General features: G+C 41.3%; 1 protein-coding gene across 1 annotated transcript in view; it reads right to left on the minus strand.

Moving 5' to 3' along the window:
- WDR36 (WD repeat domain 36) overlaps positions 1–23,517 on the minus strand; it is a 62,432-nt gene extending 38,915 nt beyond the window's left edge. Inside the window, exons 1-9 of the mRNA XM_067568753.1 lie at positions 23,218–23,517; positions 17,727–17,754; positions 14,656–14,756; positions 14,054–14,171; positions 13,032–13,164; positions 10,271–10,325; positions 8,713–8,845; positions 6,431–6,606; positions 6,068–6,188 (exon numbers count right to left, since the gene is read on the minus strand). Coding sequence (XP_067424854.1) covers positions 6,068–6,188; positions 6,431–6,606; positions 8,713–8,845; positions 10,271–10,325; positions 13,032–13,164; positions 14,054–14,171; positions 14,656–14,756; positions 17,727–17,754; positions 23,218–23,394 — 1,042 coding nt within the window. The 5' untranslated portion in view covers positions 23,395–23,517. The remainder of the gene's footprint in view (positions 1–6,067; positions 6,189–6,430; positions 6,607–8,712; positions 8,846–10,270; positions 10,326–13,031; positions 13,165–14,053; positions 14,172–14,655; positions 14,757–17,726; positions 17,755–23,217) is intronic.
- Positions 23,518–24,532: the final 1,015 nt, after the last annotated feature.

The following is a 24,532-nucleotide window of genomic DNA, read 5'->3' on the forward strand; positions in this document are numbered from 1 at the left end:
TGGACATGTACTAACACATCTTGAAAAACAATAGTTAACAGCAAAAACAACGAGAGCCCTGTAGCACTTTAAAGACTAACAACTTTAATTTCTGCAGGCATAAGCTTTCGTGGGCTGTAACCCACTTTGTCACATTTGTTACAGCCCACAAAAGCTTATGCCTGCAGAAATTAAAGTTGTTAGTCTTTAAAGTGCTACAAGACTCTCGTTGTTTTTGCTGTATACAGACTAACATGGCTGCCCCTCTGGAAATAGTTAACAGGTTACTAGCTGTTTTTATTTCTTTGAGTGATTGCACGTGTGCATTCCACTTCTGATGACTCAGAAGCCATGACAACAGGCGGTGGGATCACAGTCTATTTCAATAAAGATTGGTAAACTACCCATTCAGTTCTAGCACAGTCTCTGAAGTCTTGAGCCACAGCATAATGGGAGGCAAAACGTATGGACCAGGTTAACAATCTACAAATGCCCACACTTGTAACATGGGCTAGAAAGCTGCCCAGGGTGACTGCAACCTAGTTGAATGAACTATGACTCTGCTAGGAGAAGTGACATTAGCCAGGTCATAGCACATGTGTATATAGGAGAATATCCAAGAAAAAATTCTCTGGGTGGAGACTTGAGTGTTCTTTCATTCTGTCTGCCATCGCTACAACCAGTTGGGAGGACTTAAGTAACTGGTTCCATCCAGACAGAATGCCAGAGCTGTTCTGATGTGCATGGTGTACACCAGGGGTGTCACACTCATTCGCTATGGTGGGCCAGATTTGAATTAAATGTACTTCAAGTGGGCCATACATACCATACATCGAAATACTAGGCACAGCCATTTTTATGTAGTATTATATTTTATTTGCTAGATATCAGCGATATAAAAACTGCAGTAAATTCACTTCTACAACTACTACATTTTACGATTAAAAGAATCGATCAGTGATTAAGAACGATAGTACTGCGCGATGCCCCAAGACCACACTGTCCCTCTCCCGCCTTTTGGAGTGCTGTGCCTCGTGCACAGAGTGCTCCACGCGCTGCTGCCAGAGTACGCAGATCTCGCGGCAGCGCGTGACGCTGCAACATGTTGCGGAGTCGTACTCTCTGGTGGCGCCACGCGCTGATGCAACACGTTGCGGCGTTGTACACTCTGGCGATGCTGCGAGATCTCGCGGCAGCGTGCGATGACGCCAAGGAATACAACATCGCGAGATGGCGTGGAAGCACGCGCTGCCGCCAGGGGCCAAACCAAAAAGGTTGTTGGGCCGTATCCGGCCTGCAGGCCGGATGTTTGACACCCCTGGTGTACACACATTCCTCTTCCCTGATCAAAGGCTGCTTCAGTTATAATGTAGGCAAACAAATTGGCTTGTTTATATGGAAAAATGACATCACTCTTGGTACAAACTTCACATGAGGATGCAGGTGAGCATTGCCCTTAAAGACCATACAGGAAGGCCTGGACATTAAGGCATGCAGCTCTCCTATTGTTCTGGCCAAGCTAATGGTCAATGAAAATGGCACCTTCATTGACAGTTGCAGCAGACAGCAGTAACCAATGGCTCAAACAGGGGACCCATAAGCCTTGGCAATACTAAGTTTAGATCTGGCAGGAGAACAGGGTCTTGCACTTAAGCATACAATTTGACTATGCCTTTTGAAAGCCTTATAGACATGTCTAAAAGAGAAAACAGAGTGACTATCCACTTGATGGTGGAATACTGAAATTGGTGTTAGATGTACTTTGATCAAACTGACAGCCAAACCTTGGTGTTTCAGGTACAATAAGTAGTCCAGAACATGTTGACCTGAAGAACGGGACAGCGATATACTATGCTGATGAGATTATTTGAAAAAAAAATCTCCATTTAAAAAAGTAAGTAGCTCTTGTAGAAGGCTCTCTACTATTTAGCAGGACCTCTTGCACCTCTTTCAAGCAAAAGCACTCTAGTATCTAGCCACAAAGCATCCAGTTAAGTGAAAGGATTGTAAGTTTGGGTGAAGTAGACGACCATGATCTTGGGAGATTAGGTCAGAATCTAGTGGAAGTGAGATTGGAGGTTTCACTGATAGCACCAGTAGCGTAGACAGAGTTGACAATAACATGCTGGAGCTGTGACTATGCCTCTGGTCTGGGCCTGTCTTACCTTTAACGAATACCCTGTGAATAAGTGGTGCTTGGGGAAAGTGTAGAGGAACATGCCTCACCCTGGCAGTAAAAACGCATGCATTAGAGAACCTGGGCTGTGACCCCGTACGGAACAGAAATGCTGACACTTTGTCCTTGTCAAATGTCTACTTGAGGAAACCCGCACAGCTAGAAGATTTATCTGGCCACCTCTGGATGAAGAGGCCACTTGTGGTGACAAACGATCTGCTCAAATGGTCTGCTAGGTCGTTTTAGACCCCTGGAAGGTAAAAGGCTTCTATATCTATCAAGCGGGCAATATAGAGCTCCCAGAGCAGAGTCGCCTCTTGACAGAGTGAAGAAGAATGGGTTCTCCTCTCTCTGTTGAGGTAGAACACTGCTGTTCTATTGTCCAAGACTAACAAGCTGCTTCCCCAATCTGCGATAAAAACACTTGCCACGTCAGTCTGACAGCTTTCAGCTCTCTATGTTGATGTGTAAAGAAAGCTAAGTCTTCTGAGGACCATAGACCCTGGGGCTCTAGATAACCTCGGTGGGCCTCTCCTAGAACAGACCTGTCTATCACTAGCATGAGTGTCGGTTGAAGGTGGACAAATGGAACGCCTACACATACATTAGCTGAATTTGCCCACCAATTTAGGGAATCAAGGACATGAGGTCACCATCACCACTGAGTCTAGCTGATGGCGGTTTGGTTAGTAGACTGATGCCAGCCAATCTTGAAGAATTCTGAGGCACAGTCTGGCATATTGAACCACATAGGTGCAGAGGGCCATGTATCCCAGAAGCCTCAAACAGTTTCATGCTTTTGTGATCAAGTGAGCCTTCATACCTATACTAAATGATCAAATTGTTTGGAACCACGAGTATGGAAGAAAAGCCCTGGCTTCAGACAAGTCCAGTACAGCCCCTATAAACTTTATCCTCTGGACTGGGAGAGGAGAGAGTTTTCTGCACTGATTAAACATTCAATGCCTTGACACTGCTACTCAATCAATATTGTATTGCAGTTTTGATCAACATTTGACAAACCAATCATCCAGATAGGAGTAAATTTGAACTCCCAATCTGAGGAATGCAGCTACTGCTACCATAACTTTTGTAAAGACCCTGGGAGCAGCTGACAGGCCTAATGATAGTACGGCAAACTGGTAATTAATTTGATTTACCAGAAATCTGAGATATTTCCTGCAAGCTTGATTGATTGCCACATGGAAGGAGTCTTAAGTTGAGGATGGCATACCAGTCCCCAGGATGCAGGGAGAGGATAAAAGAAGGTAGGGTTACCATGCAGAAGAAATGGTTACTCATCCTGTACAGTAACTGGCTCTTCAAGGTATGTCCTCCTATGGGTACTCACTCCACTCTTTTTTGACAAGTCCTGTCGAACAGGTGTAGTGGGGGAAAAAAATCAGTGCTTCTCTTGAGGCCAATAGTGCTTTCTGACTAGGACAGATGTGTACAAACTCAAGGACTTTAAGGTGGCTCTGAAGTCGTAAAGCCCATGGAGCATGCTGTCAATTTGGTCTGAGAAGTATCCTCAAATTGCAAGTCCTGAAAAGTATTCTGGTCTTCATAGGAGAGACCAGAAGATTAACTAGGAGAATTTTTACTTAGCAACCACAGAATCAGTGGTTCTGTCTGATGCGTTCAGTCCAGCCTGCAGCCATGTTCTTGCAACTAGTCTGTCCTCACTGACTAGGGAAGAGAACTCCTGTTTGCTTATCTCCAGAAGTAGGTCTCTGAATTTCTCCATGGAACACCCATACATTTAAATTGTACTGCCCCAGCAAAGCCTGTTAGTTAGCAATACATAGCTATAAACCCTCTACTGAATAAATCTTCCTGCCAAATAAGTCCACTGTCTTTGTGTCCTTTGATTTGGGTGCAGCAGTCTGGTATCTTTGTCACTCGTCCACATTAGCTACCATCATGACTAATGACCCCAGAAGTGGATGGGTATAAAGGTAAACAAAACCTTGAAAGGGCATATAATATTTTCTCTCTGCCTTCTTTGAGGTGGGAGGCAATGAACATTGGATCTGCCACAGAGCCTTTATAGGCTCCCTCACTAATTGGCAGAGCCACTTGAAGAGACCTACAGTTGATACATCAGTCAGGTGATATGAAGATCCCTTGACCTGCATGTCCAAGTCTGTAGCCACTCTCTTTCACAACTCCTCATAGGCTTTACGTTAATCAGGAGAAGACACATCATCTGGATAGGATACAGAGAAAGCCAAGACTGTAGGAGATTGAAGCTCTCCTACAGGCTGTTCCTCTGCTTCTAGGACCTTTTCCTGATGCTTGGTACTGGATCCTACAGATGGAGCAGACGGATGCACAGGCTGTCCCTAGACAAGGGTACTGAATAGGCATGCTGAAGGAAAGATCTAGAAACTGGGGGGAAACCCCAAGCGTTCCAAAATGGCAACTGATGAGGCTGGACACTAGTGACCTATGGAGCTGTGAGAGGACTGACTAGTCCTGCTTCATGCTTGTGAGACATAAGATCCCACCCCTAAATCTGACTATGAAGATTCCCCTTCCTCTGACCATGAAGTAGCTCATCCAGTCAGTACCAGGGACCGGTGCAGAGAACCTGGTCATTGCAGGCTACCCCATGGAGGGTACCGAAGGACAAATTGACTAGGAAGTAGGCAACTTCAGTACCACAGGTTGGCCTGCTGAAGCTGCTAATGAACAGGGCAATGGTGCCAAGGAACTCCACTCCTGTACAGATGGAGACACTAGCTCTGAGAGGCACAGCAAATTTCTTGCTGCCTCAAGCCCTCCAAGGTAGTTGGTACTGAGGTGGTATCTTGTTGCGGTGACCAAGTTGATGGTGCCACTCCTGGCATTGGGCTCAATGGTGCCCTTTGCGGCACTGAAACCAACTATGTTGACTTGAACACTGATTTGGGAGGAGTGCTTAGGTTTCAGATGAACTCCATTTGACTCGTTCTCACCCCTCTTACCAAACTTGGAGGGTAAAGATCTTCCCCCACTTGGGGCCTCTTTGGAAGTCTTATATTTCAATCTTAGCATGGGCAATAGAGATCGGGCCCCAGATTCCACTAATTCTGGAGGTGCACTTCTTGCTGAAGCTGCAGCACTCAGCATCAAGTCAGACTGGGACGGCTTCAACCGTGGCCTGAACGCCAACTCCATCAGCAGAAATTTCACCCTAGCCTCCCTATGCTTCTTCATTACAGGCTTGAACTCCCTGCAAATCTGGTACCAGTCTTTTAATTGTGCTTCACCCAGGCACCTCAGGCAACTATAGGGTGAGTCGGTCACCAACACAGGCCTAGAGCAAGCAGCACAATGCTTGAAGCCCAGCGACGAGGGTATACCTTGGTGCCATCAGCAGAACACTGAAATGGGAGGGAGCGGGGAGAACAAGACTGAAAAATTATTTTTGTTTAAATTTAAAATGTAACTAAAACTTACTAGCCATACTAACTACTAGACTAGATATATTATACACAATACCTTACACAAAGCTGAGAGAGAACTGTTCCAGTAATGAACAGGAGTTCTGGTGACTGTCATGGGTGAGAAGGAAATGAGTGGGGCTAAGAGCAGCTCTGCCCTTTATACCTGCATACAGTGGCACATGGCAGCATAAGAAGCTCAAGCCACGCAACAGGTACAGCTGAGGGAAAAAATTTCCCAACAACCTAGTGCTAAGCACAGACACCAAGCGTGGAATAATGCACCTGTGCAATCACTCAAAGAACTACTAAGTATGCTTAATGCACCTAAATGAATAAATACAGTAATTAGCAACGTATTGTCAACATTAAATTAATGACCTTGATAGTCATCTCTTTCATCATTAACTAATAAGCTGAAAAGTTTATTTAACAACAGTGGGGAACAAAATAGATACATTTGATAAGTTCAGAGGATTTCTACCTGCACTAAGAATTTGTTGTCCATTTTGCCCATGGTATCTGATTTTTGTTGGAGGAGCACTATGTCCCATACGGCACCTCAGCAAACGACCACCACCTCCAGGGCCATCAAAGATCCATACCTGCTCAAGAAATACATAGAAGCAGGACATCAGTAAGCATAAAAGTAACTCCTATTGAAAAAAATAGATTGGAATAACATAATCACAAACAACAATCTGTCATATTCAGTAACTTGGGGTTTACTGTGCATGCTGATGCAAATGAAAAGAACTACCTCAATCTACACAAGAATTTTTACTTTGGAGAACCAGTGGAAAAAAATAAATTTAGCACACTGGAAGTAATAGATAAAATAGCTTACCTTTATAGCATTGTCAGCACCATTTGTAACCAGTAATGGCTCTCCCTGGACAAATGACATACCAGCTATTGCTGTGGAATGTGCATTTCGCATTTGACTAATTAGTTTCTTCTCTTCCAGATCCCACAGTGCAATGTGTCCAACAGGACTTCCAGCTGCCATGACTGGATGACCATCTGATCACAAAATGAAAAACAAAAACAATTACTATGCATTGCTTGTACATTTTAATCAATCATTTTAACCTTTCAAAGAGATCATGTAGGAAAACTCCCAGATTACAATCAGAGGAAAAAATTAATTCCTAAATAGAACATAAAATTAAAACAATCATTTATCATAATGATATAATTTGTGAGAAAGCGAAAATGGAGCAGTACCACCAGTAACAGAACCAGAGGATCTGCCATATCAGATCAGACAAGGTATATCGAGTTTAGTATCATGGTCTGATAATGGCTAGTACCAGATGCTTCAGAACAGTGTTTCTCAATTGGCGTTCCGCGCCGCCGAGAGCAGCTGCCCTCCGCGCCGCTGAAAAAGGGAAGATGTCTTGGATTTTCCAGCGGAGGGTATCAAGTGTAAGTGTAATTTAAGTAAGAAATGCTGACCTTTGCTTATTTCGACATTTGAAGACTGTTAAGAGTTTGGGGGGTTCCGCAATTATTTATGGAGTTCAAAAGGGTTCCGTGGCCAAATTTAATTGAGAAACACTGCTTCAGAGGAAGATGCAAGAAACCACACAGTGGATGTTAGACTCGCTGGGGGCCAGTACAGAAAGTTGAAGCCCACCCGCGCGGGGCTGAAGGCCTACAGCCCTGAGCCCCCATCAGCCAGGGCTGAAGCCGAAGCCTGAGCAACTTAGCTTCGCAGGGCCCCATGTGGCTGGGGCCCCGGGCAGTTACTCTGCTTACTACCCCTTAATGATGGCCCTGGCTTTTATATGCAGAAGAACAGTTATTGTAGCGCAGCTGGGCCATGGATGTTGGTGGGGTGGGGCAGGTTCAAAAAGAAAAAGATTGAGAATCCCTGCACTACACCACTAAGTGCAAAATCAGAGATCACAGCTAAACCAGGATATATATATTCCCTACTCTTGTGCAAATTATATAATTGCTTATGGGGAAATACTCAGTGAAATACTGCAAACTGAGAATGCACCTAGTAATTGTTCCTTCAGTGTATATTTACAGAATCATTTCCACAAATAGAGACAGACACTCCTATTTCATAAAAATTCTGTTTTACTTTATTCTATTTATTCCATCATGTTTCAAGTATTTTTTCTGGACATTAAATAATATATTAAATAGAACTTAAGTAGAAGCATGCTAAAAACATTCAAATGAGAAGTTAATAGGACACTTCAAGATGAAAATAGTGTACTAAAAAGAATCCTTCCCAGTGTTAAATTTTTAAAGGAAAAAGAATTTTTAGTATCCTATTTACAATTTGAATTTAACGAAGATTGGACAGTGAAAACTAGTAGACAAGGCCTCATGTGTTCTGTGGCAGGCTCCCTGGATTCTGCAGTACTTTCATTCAGCAGACTGACAATGCTGCAATAGTTATTTAAATTAAAATAGAGGACTTTAAACAGTCAGTACAACAGACCCAGTGTTACTTTTATACTAAATTCTCCACTGGGGGAGGCACAGGAGGTAGTTTGGGATTCTAAAACATGCATATTTGCTGGTTGTGTCTGCTTAAGCACCCAACAGTGAAATAGTTAACCAATTAAATGTCAATACTGTTATCTTTAGATTTCAGAGTTAGATGAATGGCAGGAATGGGTGCTGCTCAGACATCTCAGAGCTAATTTCTGGTTGTATGCTTAGTCAAAGATACTACACCAGCTAACACCCTTACATGCTCAAGGTTTTGTTCACAAACATGAGATCTAGAAATATTTAAATAAAAGACTAGATTCAGGAGCACAATTCTGAAGCAAGAGCCAAATATGCTGTATTGCAGAATACTCAGAGCCCTACTACTAGAGTGATCTGTTCTGAGTCAATGTTACTTCTTATGAAACAGTAGAATGTTGCAGCGTATAGATTTTCATTTAAACATTTCACTGCAAGATTTGCAATTTTTCCAACTATATAAGAAAAGATCACGAGTTTATTACTATTTCCATTTGTAAACCTAAAAAAACCCCAAGACACACAACCAAAGTTTTTTGCCTAAAATACCTTAAAAATATATTTTACTTTTCAATTAATATTACAGTTTTAATTTGATTTGCATATACAATGACTAATCAAACTGCTAGAATTTACCTGTACGGAAAGATATTGCTGTGATGGGACCCCAGTCTTGCTGAAATTTCATCAGTGTTTCATCAAACTTAATGTTGTGCACAATGATATGACCAGACACGAGACCTACTGCAACTACATCCACTGCTGGTGCCTGTGACAGACAGTTAAATGACAAGAGAGAAGTTAAACAGATTCTTCTCCATCCCTTCTGTATATTTCTATTAAAAAAATAAGAGTTCTGCTGAATGCATTAATGTATTCTTTAACTGCACAATCTGTTATTATTACAACATCACAGCTTCATTCAGTGCACAGGATGAATTTGCAAAGTGAATGAGGTATTTCTTCAACATCACACAACATAAATTCAGAATAAAAGTATTGAATTCACTGGATTTGAACTGATTTCAATATAATTCTGAGCAAATTCAGCCTTCAGTGCACAGGAGCAATGTTTAATGAAGCAGAAGGAAGTCCATGGATGTGCAATTAATGGGAGGGAATGCATTAATTTAGCATAAAAAGAATTTAAGATAAATAAATTTGAACAATTAAACTTTCCTATTAACAATAATTTGAACAATAAAACATATTTTTGGTAGATAACGGTATTGGATATGTTTCCCTTTAAATCTGTTCAAATAAATCTAGTAAGTGTCACATCTGTTCCTTGTTCACTGTACACTGTCCAATTGTGCACTAGGTGAGGGAGGCAGTCTTACACAATGTATGTGAGATATGCAACTAAAATCTGCACAGTATAAAATCTGCACAAGGATATCACTTCCTGACTTGAGTGCTTCATTGCTCAAACTTAGTTTTTGTATGGAATATTTTATGTCAAGTTCTGTAAAACCTACTTCATGGTTCATAAGCTTTTCCTATGCCAATACTTTACAAGTACAGCAAGTTAATACCAGATATGTATGACATGAAAGTAAATTTATGTCTAAAATAAGTGGTTTAACCGTACAGTCATAAATTTTACACTTAGTTTCCTACCACATAATATCAGTTCATTTATTTGAATCATTAACTGAGCATTTGATAACTCTAAAGCATCAAAGTAAGACTGAACATGTTGCACTCAGAATAAATGTATATGAAATTAAAATTGTTTGCAGAATCTTGAATATCCGGTGTTAAATAATACCATCTGATATCAGACTTTTAGTTTGTTTTTATTTTGTTTGTAATAGCTCCCTGGCTTCTTTTTGGAGTTGTTCTTTTCAGTTTAGTAAAAATTTAATTTTTTCTGTTTCTTTTAAAGCAAAACAAATTTCAGAAGAAACTGGTATCACAATTAAGCTGATCTATGGTAGGTCAATATCCTAAAAACTTAGTCATCGAAGAAGTCCTTACTGACTGGAGTAAACACAATGAAGTTAAGAAAGCTATTTGAGTTAGTAAGGGTTTGCAGGGCTGGTCCCTTAGATGACATGCTTCTTAGAGCAGGGATATTATCTAGTCTTTCTACACAATATGCACCTACAGCATTCTACAAGAACGTTAAACAACATTGATTGCTGTTCTAGATTTACTTTTTATAAACCAATGAACTATCAAGAATACTAACCTGTTGGAGGGTTGTCACACCTGAGCCCCATCCTGGAAAGGAGTATAAAAGTTTGCTGTGAAGAGAAAGAATTTTTAAAGTTACATTTGGAAAAAGTCTGCATCAAAATGAATGTCTAACAACCATATCAAGAAAGAAGTATGACAGAGAATGAAGGCTATCAGCATACATTAAAAATAATTTATGGAATTTAAAAATTAGGGCAAAATGATCATTTATATGGAAAAGTTAAAAACTATGTTGGTACATTCTGTCTTGAGGATCAGGCAAAGCAATGATAAAACTGAGTGCACAGGAAAGATTATAGAATGCTTGAAGCATAAGACGTGCGTGATGTAACATTAAGGACTCTAGAACGGAGTGGCTAACCCGCGGCTGTTTGCTCATACAAATGCGGCTCGCGGCTCTTTGTTCCATCAAATGCGGCTCCACGCATTGTATGGGGCACCAAAACTTTTTTACTTTCAAATGTGAAATTGACAAGCTGCCTCCAAAAGTGAGAGGAGGGGAAACTGAAAAGTGAAATTGACAGATCAGCATGAATTTTCCGGTGGAGGGTAAGGTAAATGTGTCACTTTGCGGTATCTATAGCTATTTTTGGGCTCTTCATCTCTGACTGGTTGGCCACCCCTGCTCTAGAACATGTACTTTCACTGTAAGTACCAATAAAAAATTATTTTGGTAAAATAAAGTTTGGCTGTGTTTATTAGTTATCAAATAATGAAACTAAACTTTTAGTTTTCTATGCTACACAAAAATCATTCAAATCTTTTTTTTGTACTTGGGAAACAAGGCAGATTCATTTTAATCAAATTTAGGGGTCAATCTTGCAGCCACTTACTGGTGCGAATACACAAATACACTCACTGATGCCATAGGATTATGTAAATCTGTAAACACTGAACCAGGTAACTGGCTGCAGGATTAGGCTTTTAAAACAATCTTTGATGATGGTTACACACAAGTGTGAGAATGCTGAAACACGAGCATGCAGTGCACTCATTTCAAACTGCCATCACCTAGTCTGTCTTTCTTTAAAAAGGAAGTTAAGAAAAAAATTCTATTTTAATCCTATTTTAGTAGTTTTTGTACAGCATCTATAGCACCATATAGACCCACTGAATAAAAATAAAATAATAAGTGTAATGATATTAAAAATGTGTAATTGCTATGGGAATAAAACCTTGAGCAACATGATGAGTGTAAATTCCCATGAATTGTAGTCATATACATATTCACATTTACAAAGTGTGGGTGTGCGTGTGTGTGCATATGTACTCACTATGAATTGGAAATAGCCAGCTCATGGCAAGATAGAGTATCAACGCTTACTAAGTCAAGTCAAATTTATTAATAGTGACTCAGCCATAGACCAGTGCACCAAAACCAACATGTTACAATAAAACTTAAAACTAAATCCAGAATTTTAAAGTGTTAAAATACATATAAAAGCAAATAAAAAGAACATAAACTCATTAAAATTATATATAATCACTGACTAACACTTATCTGGCTTGCACAGTCTCTAAAAAAGTTAAATAATTAAGTTCCTAGCTCTGGCTGTGAAGCTATTCTAAACATGTCACAATGCCGTGGCAAGACTGCAGGCAGATACAGCTATTGTTTCAGTCTAGGCAGATTCACAGCTATTGTTTCAGTCTAAGGGCCAAATGCTGATTCCCTCCGCACAGGAATGGAAGGCCCTGAAATACAACAGAGCTTCCACTTTGCAAGGATGAGAGGAAAGAGGGAAGAAAACATAGTAGAGTCTGTACAAGAGGACTCCACACAGTGGAGTCTTGTGGTTTGGCAGAAAGAGTGCAGATGAGTGGTCAGAAGATTTGCCACCATACAAATTCACAGATCTAATCTGCTCGCCACACAAGAGAAGTAAAGGCCTACACCAGCTACTGCAAAAGCCATGGATCATAGTTACGGTCTTTTGTATTAATGTGATTATTGAAAGTCACAATGGGATTTAGCCTTCTAAGTGCATATGCCATTTTTGAAAATGGCACTTGGAAAAACTGGAATGTGCAACTCCCTCTACCCTCAACAACTTCTACAATGCAGTTGTGTGTTTTCAATTTCAGATTTCTGTACTGGAAAACTGGGGCAAAACAAACTAAATCGACATCAGGGCTGGGCACCCAATCAGCAATTCTCTTCCCCACCTTGAATTACTGTAGTGAAGCATGAGGAGGCACAATCTGAGTAATGATCTCAATCCCAAATCCTGCAGCGTCTGAACAGGTGTGAAACTTAGCTCCTCCCACTCAGTTAGGCATGTCTCCTTCTTCCTTGTGGGTCCTCTCAGTGGCTGGGCAATAGTTTTAAAGGGGAGGAGTTTTACAACTACTTCCTCTGCCACACTTTATCAGGCAGTCAACTAGCTAAAATGCTGAGTGGGTTGGGCATAGGTAGAAGAACCAGAATACTTCCTTAGCTGAGCACACAGACACTTTCTCCCCAAGGAAGACTATCTGCTTCAAAGAAATGAAAGCAAGGAAAACTGAAAAATCTTGCACAATTTCTGTTACTTCACAGCAAAAAAATGCTGGCTAGAAAAATAACATTTTCAGTCACGTGAGAGAGGCAGCTGTACTGCCCATATTTCTGAAAAACACCACTTAGGAACTCTTCTGCTGAAGGAGTTAGAAAAATAGACCTGCATTAAGAGGTCACTTTATTTAAAAAATGTTAACACTGAGTGTAGCTCCACCTGAAGAATGAAGTGTACTTAAAGAATAAAGGATCTTACTTGGACTTTACATTCCATAACTGCATGCTTCCTTGTTCACTGCCAAGGAGAATTTTATTTAAGTAGGTACTCGGATGCATAATTGCAGAAACTGCAAAAACAGCCTTATCAAAATTCAGTTGTAGGTATTCTTCTGCAGACATAAGAAACTGTGTTAGTTCTGCTGCCATTACAAACATTCCAAGTTAGCCATTCCTTGCAATTTTTTAAAGAAAAATAGTTATTCTATTTTTTACATGCACAAATGGGAAGAAATCCTCACCACTGGGATTTCTTGCCCCACAAGCACCAGAAACCTCATATGAAGCTGACCCATCTCATGGCAAGTTATGTTGCTTACTTTATATTGCACAGCAGAACAGATTTATATTAAGAAGAATTCTTATTTTGCTTTCTGAGCAGAACATCTCACCTGATTAGCCTGTCTTCTCTTTACATTATAACAAAAAGTCTTATTAATACATCAGCTGCAACTTAGAAGCATAGTAGCTATTTCAGAAATTGCTGAACACCACAGACCACCACAAGAGAACCTGTCAGGCTAATAAGCCACTGTCCAATACCACAATCAGAGAATTCTATGAAAAGAAATAATTAAGCCACTGAAGCATGATTCCACCTAACAGCGAGCCATCAAAACCATATATAATTTCAATAGATAATATTTTTATTTAAGCAATTTTTTCTGTTCTGATCCATTTACATTTTCAGAGTTGTGGGAAATTATGAGAGGGGCCAGACAATGGGAGGGGGGAAGTTAGACAATTATTTAATGACAACAGACAGTGACATTCAAAAAGTTAAAGCTTTGCAACTGTTAAAATACAAATTGCTAACATATGCAAAGTAAATGCCTTAAATCAAAACATTAATGCAACAACTGTTTTATTTTGCCTTAAGAAAATTAAGAATTCTGATATAAACATTAAACAAACTAGCTTACATTATTAAATGTTTACTATTTTCATCACATACCACAGATATAGTTTGGACAGTTACAGAATGAGAAAATAGTGACTCACCTTCTGACTGTACATCCCAAACAATAAGAACATTATCAATATCCACAGAGATGACATGATCACCAAATGGCTGCAAAAGGCGAATTTCTCCTTTGTGACCATCATATAGATGAACCACCTATGATTTCAAAGTACACATTTCAGTAAAACCTGTACTAAAAATATTATAATACATTATCATTACTTGAATGATAGCAACTACTGTAACAGAAACCTGTCAGGCACAACTTTATACTATATTTTATCTAGTAAATATGTCCCTTTATTAAGCTTCATGTACGATAGCTTTGTTGGTGCTGAGAAAGTGTATTTGGCAAATCCCTTTTGTCATTGTTTTAATTGTATTTTAACTTCTGTTTCCTGAAGATTATTTCTTTATCACAGAGTGCTGTCACTGTATAAGTGTCACAGCCCAGCCATTGTAGAATTTGTCCATAAACCCTTTTATTTTAACATACGCATTGTTGTTATTGCTGAGTATTGTGAGGCTGTCTTCCCTAAAACTCATAAAATTAGTGTTGATATAAATAAGTGACTTAAGAAACAAAACATTAATACTGACTTAGCATCTGGTTATTAAACAGTAAATGAATGATAAAAACCTCTTTGTTCCGGGCAAAAGCATGGAGAAGATTGCCATATGAAGCAAAGACCAACATTCTGTCTGCTGCCAAACAAGTAATGTCTTGTAATAAAGCATTACCTATGAATAAAGGAGAATAATTTTAACAGTTTTCATTTTCACAATAAATAAAATTTTCAAAATAAAAAATGTATCAACACATTCAGGGTTGCAACTTACCAATGACAAATTAAGGTACATTAGGAAGAAAACAGATTAGCAAATACTATCTTTGCACAACACATGGCTAAATTATGAGAACTGTTTTCCTAGGAATGAACTCACATGAGAAAACATCTAGGGAACACTGCAAGTTAGGGCATGAATTAACTTTTTTAAAAATATGGCTGTATTATACATGACAGAAACCACCCAAAAAACAACATTTTCAAGACTGACAGCCCAAGAACAGTGTTTTTAAGAAAACTGAATGCACCTTAAGACTAGAGCAAACAAAAATGATAAAAAAAGTGTCAACTATTTTTGTATTTGTCATCAAATGTTAAGACAGCTGGTAGTGCAGCCCATAGTCGCTTGACACATCCCATTATAAAACCCTACTTTCAGGGGCTAATATTTTTGCCAATCTTAAATCATTTGGACTGAAATTTTCCATGCCGAGTGTCTGCTTTAGATTGAATACTTTAAAAAAGTTTTAGATAACACAGTCCAGATGTTCCCAAGAATAAGATTACTGAAACACATTGTTTTGACTATATTAATGTTTTTTCCACAATGGTTTCATTTAGAAGTTCTAATGCCCCCATGCTTTGAAGCAGGGACTCAAAATCTGGAAGGAGGGTGAGGTGGTTAGCAGATTCTATCTGTACTGAGCATGCTCCAGTGTGGGGTTTCAGGGGCTGAGTAGGACTTTCCCTGTAATTATTCCTTCTGCCACCCAGAGGGCTTCTGTGGCACTGAGCACAGGAAGAGAGTAGAGAGATTGAGTGCACAGAAGAGACAATGCTCCTGCAGCTGGTGCCCAGGCAGTAAGGAGGAGGAAGCAGCCACATTGAAATGCAGAAGAATGATGCCTGGTCTACACTTAAAAACATAGGCTGACATAGCTATGGAGCTGAGAGATATGAAAAATCCACACTCCATACCATCATAGCTTAGGCTGTCCCAATCCCGAGTGTAGACACAAGCATGTCAATGGAAGAATGCTTCTTTTGATATTGCTACTGTCATTTGGGGAAGCTGTGCTTCTACGCCAACAGAAAAACCTCTTCCATCACCCAGGCTGAATGTATGCTACGGGGTTATAATGACACAGCTAAAGCAGCATAGCTATGTCATTACAGTCCCTGTAATACAGACATGGCCTGAGAAATGGGGTGGGAGTGGGTGTTGTAGGAGACAAAGGGAGCGGTAGGAGGCTGATAGGGAGTGGAGAAGGCTGATCTGAGTGGGTGGAGCAGGAACCTATTATGTGGGAGAGGGTTTGCATAGGAGTGTGGGCAGCAGGAGTTTGGAGGAATGGATAGGTGCAGAGATTGGGGAGGCAGAGTATGTGCACAGGAGGGAGAGGATTGAAGCAAAGAGGGACAGCAATGGTCCAGGACACAGAAATGGAAGGCTCTATAACTACTAGAGAACACTCCCCTCCAAAATCTGGCAAAATAGCTCTGAAATCCACTGAAAAAGTATTTATCATCCTCCCTTCTCCCTCTAGTGACTAGCTCAGAAAGACAACAACAACCTTCTGTTGCTATTAGTTATGGTACTATGGTAGCTCAAGTGGTAGGGATCTGAACATTGAAATCTGCTGCTGACCCAATCGGGGGGGGGGGGGGGGGGCGCGGCGCGGTCAACAGGTTCCACATGACGGAATTTCTGGTTTTTTCTTTTTAATTCTAGGAAATATACATCTCAAAAAACTACATTAAAAGAATGTTAAGGTTGCAAAGTCAAGCACTCAAGAGAAAGGAAATGCTAAGGTTACTTATGCATCCTTAATTAGGACCCCAGGTGAATATATGCTTTACAATAGTCATTAATTACATAATCACATACTAGTTTTTCCCCTGCACAGGACCCCTGCCTCATTTAATGAACAGGATGGATGGGATTCAAGGAATGGCTGGTTAATTTGTTGTCTACTGGACCCCTGCTTCACTTGTTGCATGTGTTGGAAGCTGTGCTGTGAATGGGGCAGGTGATTGCAGGAAAAGAAAGGATGGTCTCATTGTTAAGGCAGATGAATGCCACTCTGGATAACTGGATTCTACCTCTGCCTTACAGAGTTCATATGGGATACCAGGCAAGTCACTTAAACCAGACTTTTCATGGCTGACCACTAATTGTATGTTCCTCATTTTCTTGGTGCCCAAAAGGAGACACCTGAACTTAGATTTCTGGAAGTGCTGAGCACTCAAGTGCAAATGAAATCAACTGGAGATGTGGTTTGAACATATGAATTACTATAAAAAGGCTGAGTACAAAAATAAATCACACCTTAAGTCTCTCAAGTTGGACACCCAAAATTAGTAGACACTTTTGCCAATTGTGACCTTATTCCTCTGTGCTTCTATCTGTAAAATGGAGATAACATCAGCACCCAGTCACATAAGGGTGTTGTGAAGATAAATTCATTAATGTTGTGAAGCACTGAGATATTATGGTGAGAGCCCCATAGAGACAGCCATTAGAAAATGAGTAAATCTGTTTTCAATTAAAAGGGTTTGAATAGTGTGTGTTATAAGACCTGGGGCCACACTGTATGTGTAGGTTAAGAAATCTTTAATATCTACCCATTCGCTGAATGAGGATGGGGTTCTGTGAAAAGATATAATATGCAATCATCTAATTAAAGACTTTATCATAACACGTATCAAGGGTGCAGAATTAGGTTGCACAGGCAATTTTAATTCTGGTATTTCCTAACATTTAAGTGATTGATTTTACAACCTTAACATTCTTTCTAACATACTTCGACATAACTAATTATAGATAAGATCTGCTTCCCGTTACACAATTCATGTCTATATAAATGTGTTAGCTGTTTGTAAAAAGCGTAATTTGCATGACGTAGAACAACTGTATACTTACTAACAGCAACTATGCCAAGCTTCTTTACCTGTAAAAAAACCCAAAAAGATGGATCTTTATTAGTTTTCTGCTTTGAATTTCCTACAAATACCAACATTCTAGAAACATTACCATTTGCAGATTCAGAACTACGAATTAAAAGGGTCCTCCCACACTCTAGAACCATTTTCTGAATAGAAACCAAAGTGTAAAAAACTCCAACAGACATAGGGCCAAATCATACTTATCTGGGTGACAAGATTTGCCTTCTCCACCATGAAGCAGGTCCTTAACCTTAAGACACACCAAGATCCACAAGAAAATCCTGTGGATATCAAAACATCTACAAAGGACTGGAATGTATGTACAAAATGCTGGGTAACTAGATCCACAAACGTCTTAGGCACCTAACTACCACTTTAGGCACCCCCAACTCCAACATTTATGCACCACTGAGATCCTCAAAACACCTGTTCAGCTGCCATCTAACTCTGTAGGCACCTAAGTCCCCAGATGCCTAAATTTCCATTGTTAAAGTTCCCCAGGAACCTTAGTTTCTGCCAACAAGCACATGGACAGCTGACTCAGTCTAGATGCCTAAATGCCTATCTCATGTCTAAGCACCACTGGGATTCTCAAACCAACTGTTCCCCCACCTGTCACACCCTGATTTAATAGGCAGGCGTACTCTGAGTACACCAAAAGCCAACACAAACAACTGGAGGAGAAGGTATAAGAGGGGGCATCACTCCAAACTTTTAGGCCGATTATTAGAGGACTGACCCGGGATATGGAAAACACAGGCTAGATTTTCCACCACCACCACATTCATATGGAGAAATAACTTTTAGCCCAATGGTTAAAGCACTTACATTGGAGACCTACATTCAGATTCTAAGGGATGTACCACCTCCTCCACCTTTTCTGCACGGAATGGCTTAGGTGCCTAACTCCAGGAGAGTGTTCATGGCTATGAATCTTAAGTGGAGACAGGTACCTCCTTCCAGCTCAGACTTCCATACCTGAGTCTCTTGGGGGTGGCACTTAGGATTTCCCCTTTCCTCAGCATTTCCTATTGACTAGCTTGCTAGCTTTTCTTAGGCACCTGTTTCTCCCCATGCATCGTATAGGTAGCCTACATGCCTTACGGGGCTGTGGATTGCACTGGGTGGTACTGCAATGCTGAGTGTTGCAAATCTAAGTCCTATTGTAGATCTAGCCCTGGACTCAAATTAGGGATGCAAAATATTAAACGGTTAACCAATAAGTATTAGTCTTACCGTTAAGACTAATACTTATCCAGTTAACCAGCAGTGTAGGCTCTCGGCCTCCATGCTGACGGCGTCAGACCATGGCGGAGGTGGCCGTGCTGCTACCGCTGCCCGGGGAGATAGAGGCTCTGGTGCAGGTGCTGCGGAGCACTCCGTTGCATAACACCAGAGACCACAGGTCCAAGATGGGGGGGGGGTCTCCTGCGGAGCTAGGCTGAGGGTGCTACCCAGGGGCTGAGGGGTGGACACAAAACTATATCGGTTAACCATTTAACCAATACAATTTTAATAGTTTAAACAGTTATCTTTTTTAAACAAAATTTACATCCCTAGCTCAAATACCGTTCTCTGTGTCATCTACCCCTTCAGTACAATTCATCAGGAAATCATGTTCCCACTGACTCTCTGGTCATGCCACTTATATATTGGCCTCTATCAAGGAAAGTCTTAAACATTTGCCTAAGTTTAGCATTTGAGTAGTTTCATAAATTTAACACGACTACTCGTGCTCAAAATTAAGTACAAACCTAACTGTTTTGCTGGATTGAGGTCTCTTGTTTCCATGTTATTCACTGTATCTGTTTCATTCTAGGCTGCCCCGTGCAACGAAATTACTTTAGTACCTCAAACGTGATTATAATGCAATTTCTGGAATATGAAAGGTTTTACTTGTGTGTTTAAATACAAGCATTATTAAAAAGTTGTATTTTTATGTTATTTAAATGGTAAGACTATTATCTTAAATCTGTTCTTGTAGAGCAGTGAATCTCAAACTCTTTTGCTGGGACCGCCTTTAAAAATATTTCAAGCTGTGACGATACCCCATTCAGATTTCATTTTAAACAGATTTTTAAAAGGAAACCATTATGATTTAAGTATCAACAACAACAACAAAAAATCAGATTTAAATCAGTAAAACCAGATTCTACACCCCACCCCCAAAATCATCCATTTTTATCCAACCTACTTTGGGGCAGTGAGTGGGACGTGTGAATGGAAACTTATTCCAAGATCTTCAAGGATGAAAGTTCAATGAACATATTAAACCAAGCACTCCTCTCCCAACAGCACATTTTATATCCAAAAAAACAATAATTTAATGAAAATTACAGATATATCACAGTATGTGAGGGACTGGTGCTTCAGCCTGTAAAGGTAGGTGGTAGAAACTCATTTTGATTATGTGGAAAGGACAGATCCCTGGTGCTGTCAGTGTTTAACACAGAGTGAGGATATGGAGGAAAAAAACATATAGGAACAGATTGTATTCATGCATTTCAGTCTCAAAACTGTTCACAAACTTTTCACTTTGATTATTTGATCCTTCTGGTGCATGACTGATCATATGGTATTGTTTCTGCTATTTAATTACATAGCAAACTTTCAAAACAGGAGGACAACAGATCCCCAAATAGTTTCATGAATAAATAAGTAGTAAACCGAATACAGATGATGAACTAAACATGATTCCATGAATACTAGTGAACTGAACTCATAAAATCATAGGACTGGAAGGAACCTCAAGAGGTCATCTAATCCACTCCCCCACACTAACAGTATAATAACTAGACCATTCCTAACAGGTGTTTGTCTAAACTGTTCTTAAAATCCTCCAATTATGGAGATTCTACAACATCCATAGGCAATTTGTTACAGTGTCTAACTATCCTGACAGTTAGGAAGGTTTTCACTAATGTCTAATCTAAACCACCCTTGCTGCAATCTAAACTTATTGCTTCTTGCCCTACATTCAGAAATTAAGAACCAATTTTTTTATACTCCCTCTTTGTAGCCAGCTTTTATGTCCATCCCATCCCTCAGTCTTTCTTCTCCAGACTAAACCCAAACCCAGTTTTTTCAATTTTTCTTCACAAGTCATGTTTTCTAGACACAATCATTTTTGTTGCTCTCCTCTGAACTTCCTCTAATTTGTCCTCATCTTCCCCAAAATGTGATGCCCAGAACTGGATACAATACTCCAGCTGAAGCCTTATCAACATGGAGTAGAGCGGAAGAATTACTTCTCATGTCTTGTTTACAACACTCCTAATAATACATCCCAGAGAGACGTTTAATATTTTTGCAACAGTATTCCATTACTGACTCATATTTAGCTTGTGATCTGCTATAAGCCCCCAGATTCCCTTCCACAGTACTCCTTCTTAGGCAGTCATTTCCTATTTTGTATGTTTGCAATTCATTGTTCCTTCCCAAGAGGGGTACTTTGCATTTGTCCTTATTGAATTTCATCCTATTTACATCAGACGATTTCTCCTTTGAATTTTAATCCTATCCTCCAAAGCACTTGCAACCCCTTCCAGCTTGGTATCCCCCACAAACATCGTAAGTGTATTCTTTATGCGATTATCTAAATCCTTTATGAAGATACTGAACAGAACAAGATCCATGACTAATCCCTGCAGGAGCTCACTCAATATGCCCTTCCAGCTTGACTATGAACCACTGATAACTGCTCTCTGGGAATGATTTTCCAATGAGCTATGCACCCACCTCATAGTAGCTCCATCTAGGATGCATCTCCCTAGTCTGTTTTTGAGAAGGTCACGTGAGACAGTATCAAAAGTCTTACTAAAGTCAAGATATATCATATCTACTGCTTCCCCCCATCCACCAGGCTTGTTACCCTGTCAGAGAAAGCTATTAGGTTGGTTTGACATGACTTGTTCTTGACAAATCCATGTTCACTGTTACTTATCACCCTAGTATCTTCTAGGTGTTTACAAATTGATTGCTTGATTATTTGCTTCATTACCTTTCCAAGTACAGAAATTAAGCTGACTGGTCTGTAATTCCCTGGATTGTCTTTATTACCGTTTTTACAGATTGGCACTATATTTGCCTTCTTCCAATCCTCTGGAATCTCTCCTGTCCTCCATAAGTTTTCAAAGTAATCGTTAATGGCTCAGATATCTCCTCAGTCAGCTCCTTGAGTATTCTAGGATGTATTTTATCAGGCCTTGCTGACTTGGAGACGTCTAAGTAATTTTTAGTTTGTTCTTTCCCTATTTTAGCCTCATATTCCACCTCATTTTCACTGGTATTCACTATGTTAGATGTCCGATTGCTACTAAACTTATTAGGGAAAACTGAAACAAAAAAGAAATTTAACATTTCTGCCATTTCCCATTGTGTTCCCCCCCACACATACACACACTGAATGGGCCTACCCTGTCCTTGGTCTTTCTCTTGCTTCTAATGTATTTGTAGAATGTTTTCTTGTTACCTGTAAGTCTCTAACTAGTTTAATGACATTCAGTGACTTGGTCTTTCTAATTTTGTCTCTACAGGTTTGTGGGTTTTTTATATTTATCTTTCATAATTTGACCTACTTCTCACTTTTTGTAAGACACTTTTTTGAGTTTCAGATCATTGAACACCTCCTGGTCAAGCAAGAGTGGTCTCTCGCCATACTTCCTATCTTTTCTTTGCAATGGGGTAACTTGCTCTTGTGTCCTTAACAATATCTCTTTGGAAAAACTGCCAACACTCTCAAACTGTTTTTCCCCAGAGACTTAATTCCCATGGGATCTTACCTACCAACTCCCTGTGTTTGCTGAAGTTTGCCTTCTTGAAAGCCATTATCTTTACTGTGCTCTTTTCCCTCCTACTATTCCTTAGAATCATGGACTCAATATCATTTCACAATCAATTTCACCCAAGCTGCTTTCCCCACTTTCAAATTCTCAACCAGTTCCTCCCTATTTGTCAAAAATCAAATCTAGAACAGCCTCTCCCCTAGTAGCTTTCTCCACCTTCTGAAATAAAAAACGGTCCCTCACAGCATCCCAAGAACACGTTTATTTATAAGTCACTAACTCTTATGCGGCTCAGGTGGGGGCGCTTGAGGAGAGACACGGTTACTGCAGAGGAAAATCTGCACAGATTGAGAGTAAGGCGCTGTAGCACACATGCTGCCAGGGAAAACGGACAAGCCTAGGAACGGTGGGTTTCTGGGCAGGAGGCTACAGACTGTGGGTGCCATGGCTTTGTTTTCACTTTTCCCCGCCTAAAAGAGGTAGAGTGAAGATATGGGGGGGAGGGGGGCCCGATACTGCAAAATCCTTGTAAAATCCTAAATGGAAACAAGGCGCCTTGTAGGTAGAGGGGCTGGGAGCGACCACGCATGGCGCAGGACAGGAGGGGGCCAAGGAAGCCGGCGGGGGGGGGGGGAGCAGGGGGAGTCACTCACGATGCGGGGGGAGGGGCGCTCAGCCACTCACGTTGTAGGTGTGGAAGCTCCTCCCCGCCGCGGTGACCAGGTAGAACTCGCGGTGGCGCCGGTGGAAGCGCAGCACGTGGGGCAGGTGGTTGGAGTAAAGGCCGAGCGCGCGGAAGCCCGAGAAGAGCGCGCTGCCCCCGCTCGGGGCCGCCCGGCCCGCGCTCCCCGCACGCGACATCCCCTCCGGGCTGGGCCGCCGGCGGCACTCGTGCACTCCCAAGCCCACTCCCCCCACACGCGTCCGACTCCGAGAGAGTGCGCTGCGGAAACCGCTCCGCCCCTTCCGGCGCCGGCCGCAGCCGCCCGCCCTTCGCAACAGCCCGGCAGCTACGGAGCGTCCCCAGGAAAGCGGCTCCCCCGGCACCTGCGTCCGCGCGCTCTGAGTTCCGCCTTCCGCGAGTGGATTTGGAAGGGCGGAGAGGCTCCCACACAGTCGGTCGCGTCTGCGCAAGCGCTGTGCCGTCCCCACACCGGCCCGGGGCTGTGCGGTCCAGTGCCGCTCTACCCCCCCCCCCCCGCCGCCGCAGCCGGTGTCCCCGTCACCGCGTTCTCTGAGCCGCGGCTGCACCGTGCCCGTCCTCGCGGCTCCCGGCACCGTGCCCTGTCTCACCTGCTAGCGAATCACCTGACTCCAAGAGCTGGCGCTTTGAGAAGAACAGCCAATATCCCCTCCCACTTGAGAACAGGGCAGGAGCGGGATGGTGAAAAGCATCTGTCAGTGTGTTGCCGCCTATTATTTGTTAAGCGCTGACATCATGGACCAGAGCCCGTGGGACGGGGATAACAGCCCAATCCTGCAAACTTGCCTCCTGTTTGATGCTAACCTGAGCCGTCCCCACTGACTTTAGTGGGACCCTCTGTAGGAGTAAGGCGCCATCAGCGCTCAGTATGATTGGGTTTTTAGACACTGGCTCTGGTGTCCCAAGGAGTTTATGATGTGATCAGTTTGACAGTTTTTCCCCTTCGTTTTACAGAAATCTGGCTTTCTTTTTAAGGTTGCCACCGCTGAGGTACCAAAAAAACCAAAAAAACACCAAAAACCAAAATGCAGGATCTCGAGGATGATCCTGAGCCCAAAAATCTGGAGAGTTGGCGGTGTGTACTGAGCACCCTTACAGATTTCCCAGGACAGCTACCTCCAAAAAGGGACAATCCTGGGAAAACCCGGCAATACTAATTCTCAGCATGTTAGTGTTGTAAGTTATTTACTTCAGAATAGCTTCCATGGAAAAATTTTTGTGACAGAGAAAAGAAAAGCTGAAAATTAAAGAAATAATGGCTGTCAAAATCTGCCTAACCTGAGACTCTTGCGTTTG

This window comes from Emydura macquarii, unplaced genomic scaffold (assembly GCF_026122565.2).
Source record: "Emydura macquarii macquarii isolate MOO-44397 ecotype Brisbane River unplaced genomic scaffold, CSIRO-AGI_Emac_v2 contig_2897, whole genome shotgun sequence".
Taxonomy (NCBI): domain Eukaryota; kingdom Metazoa; phylum Chordata; order Testudines; family Chelidae; genus Emydura; species Emydura macquarii.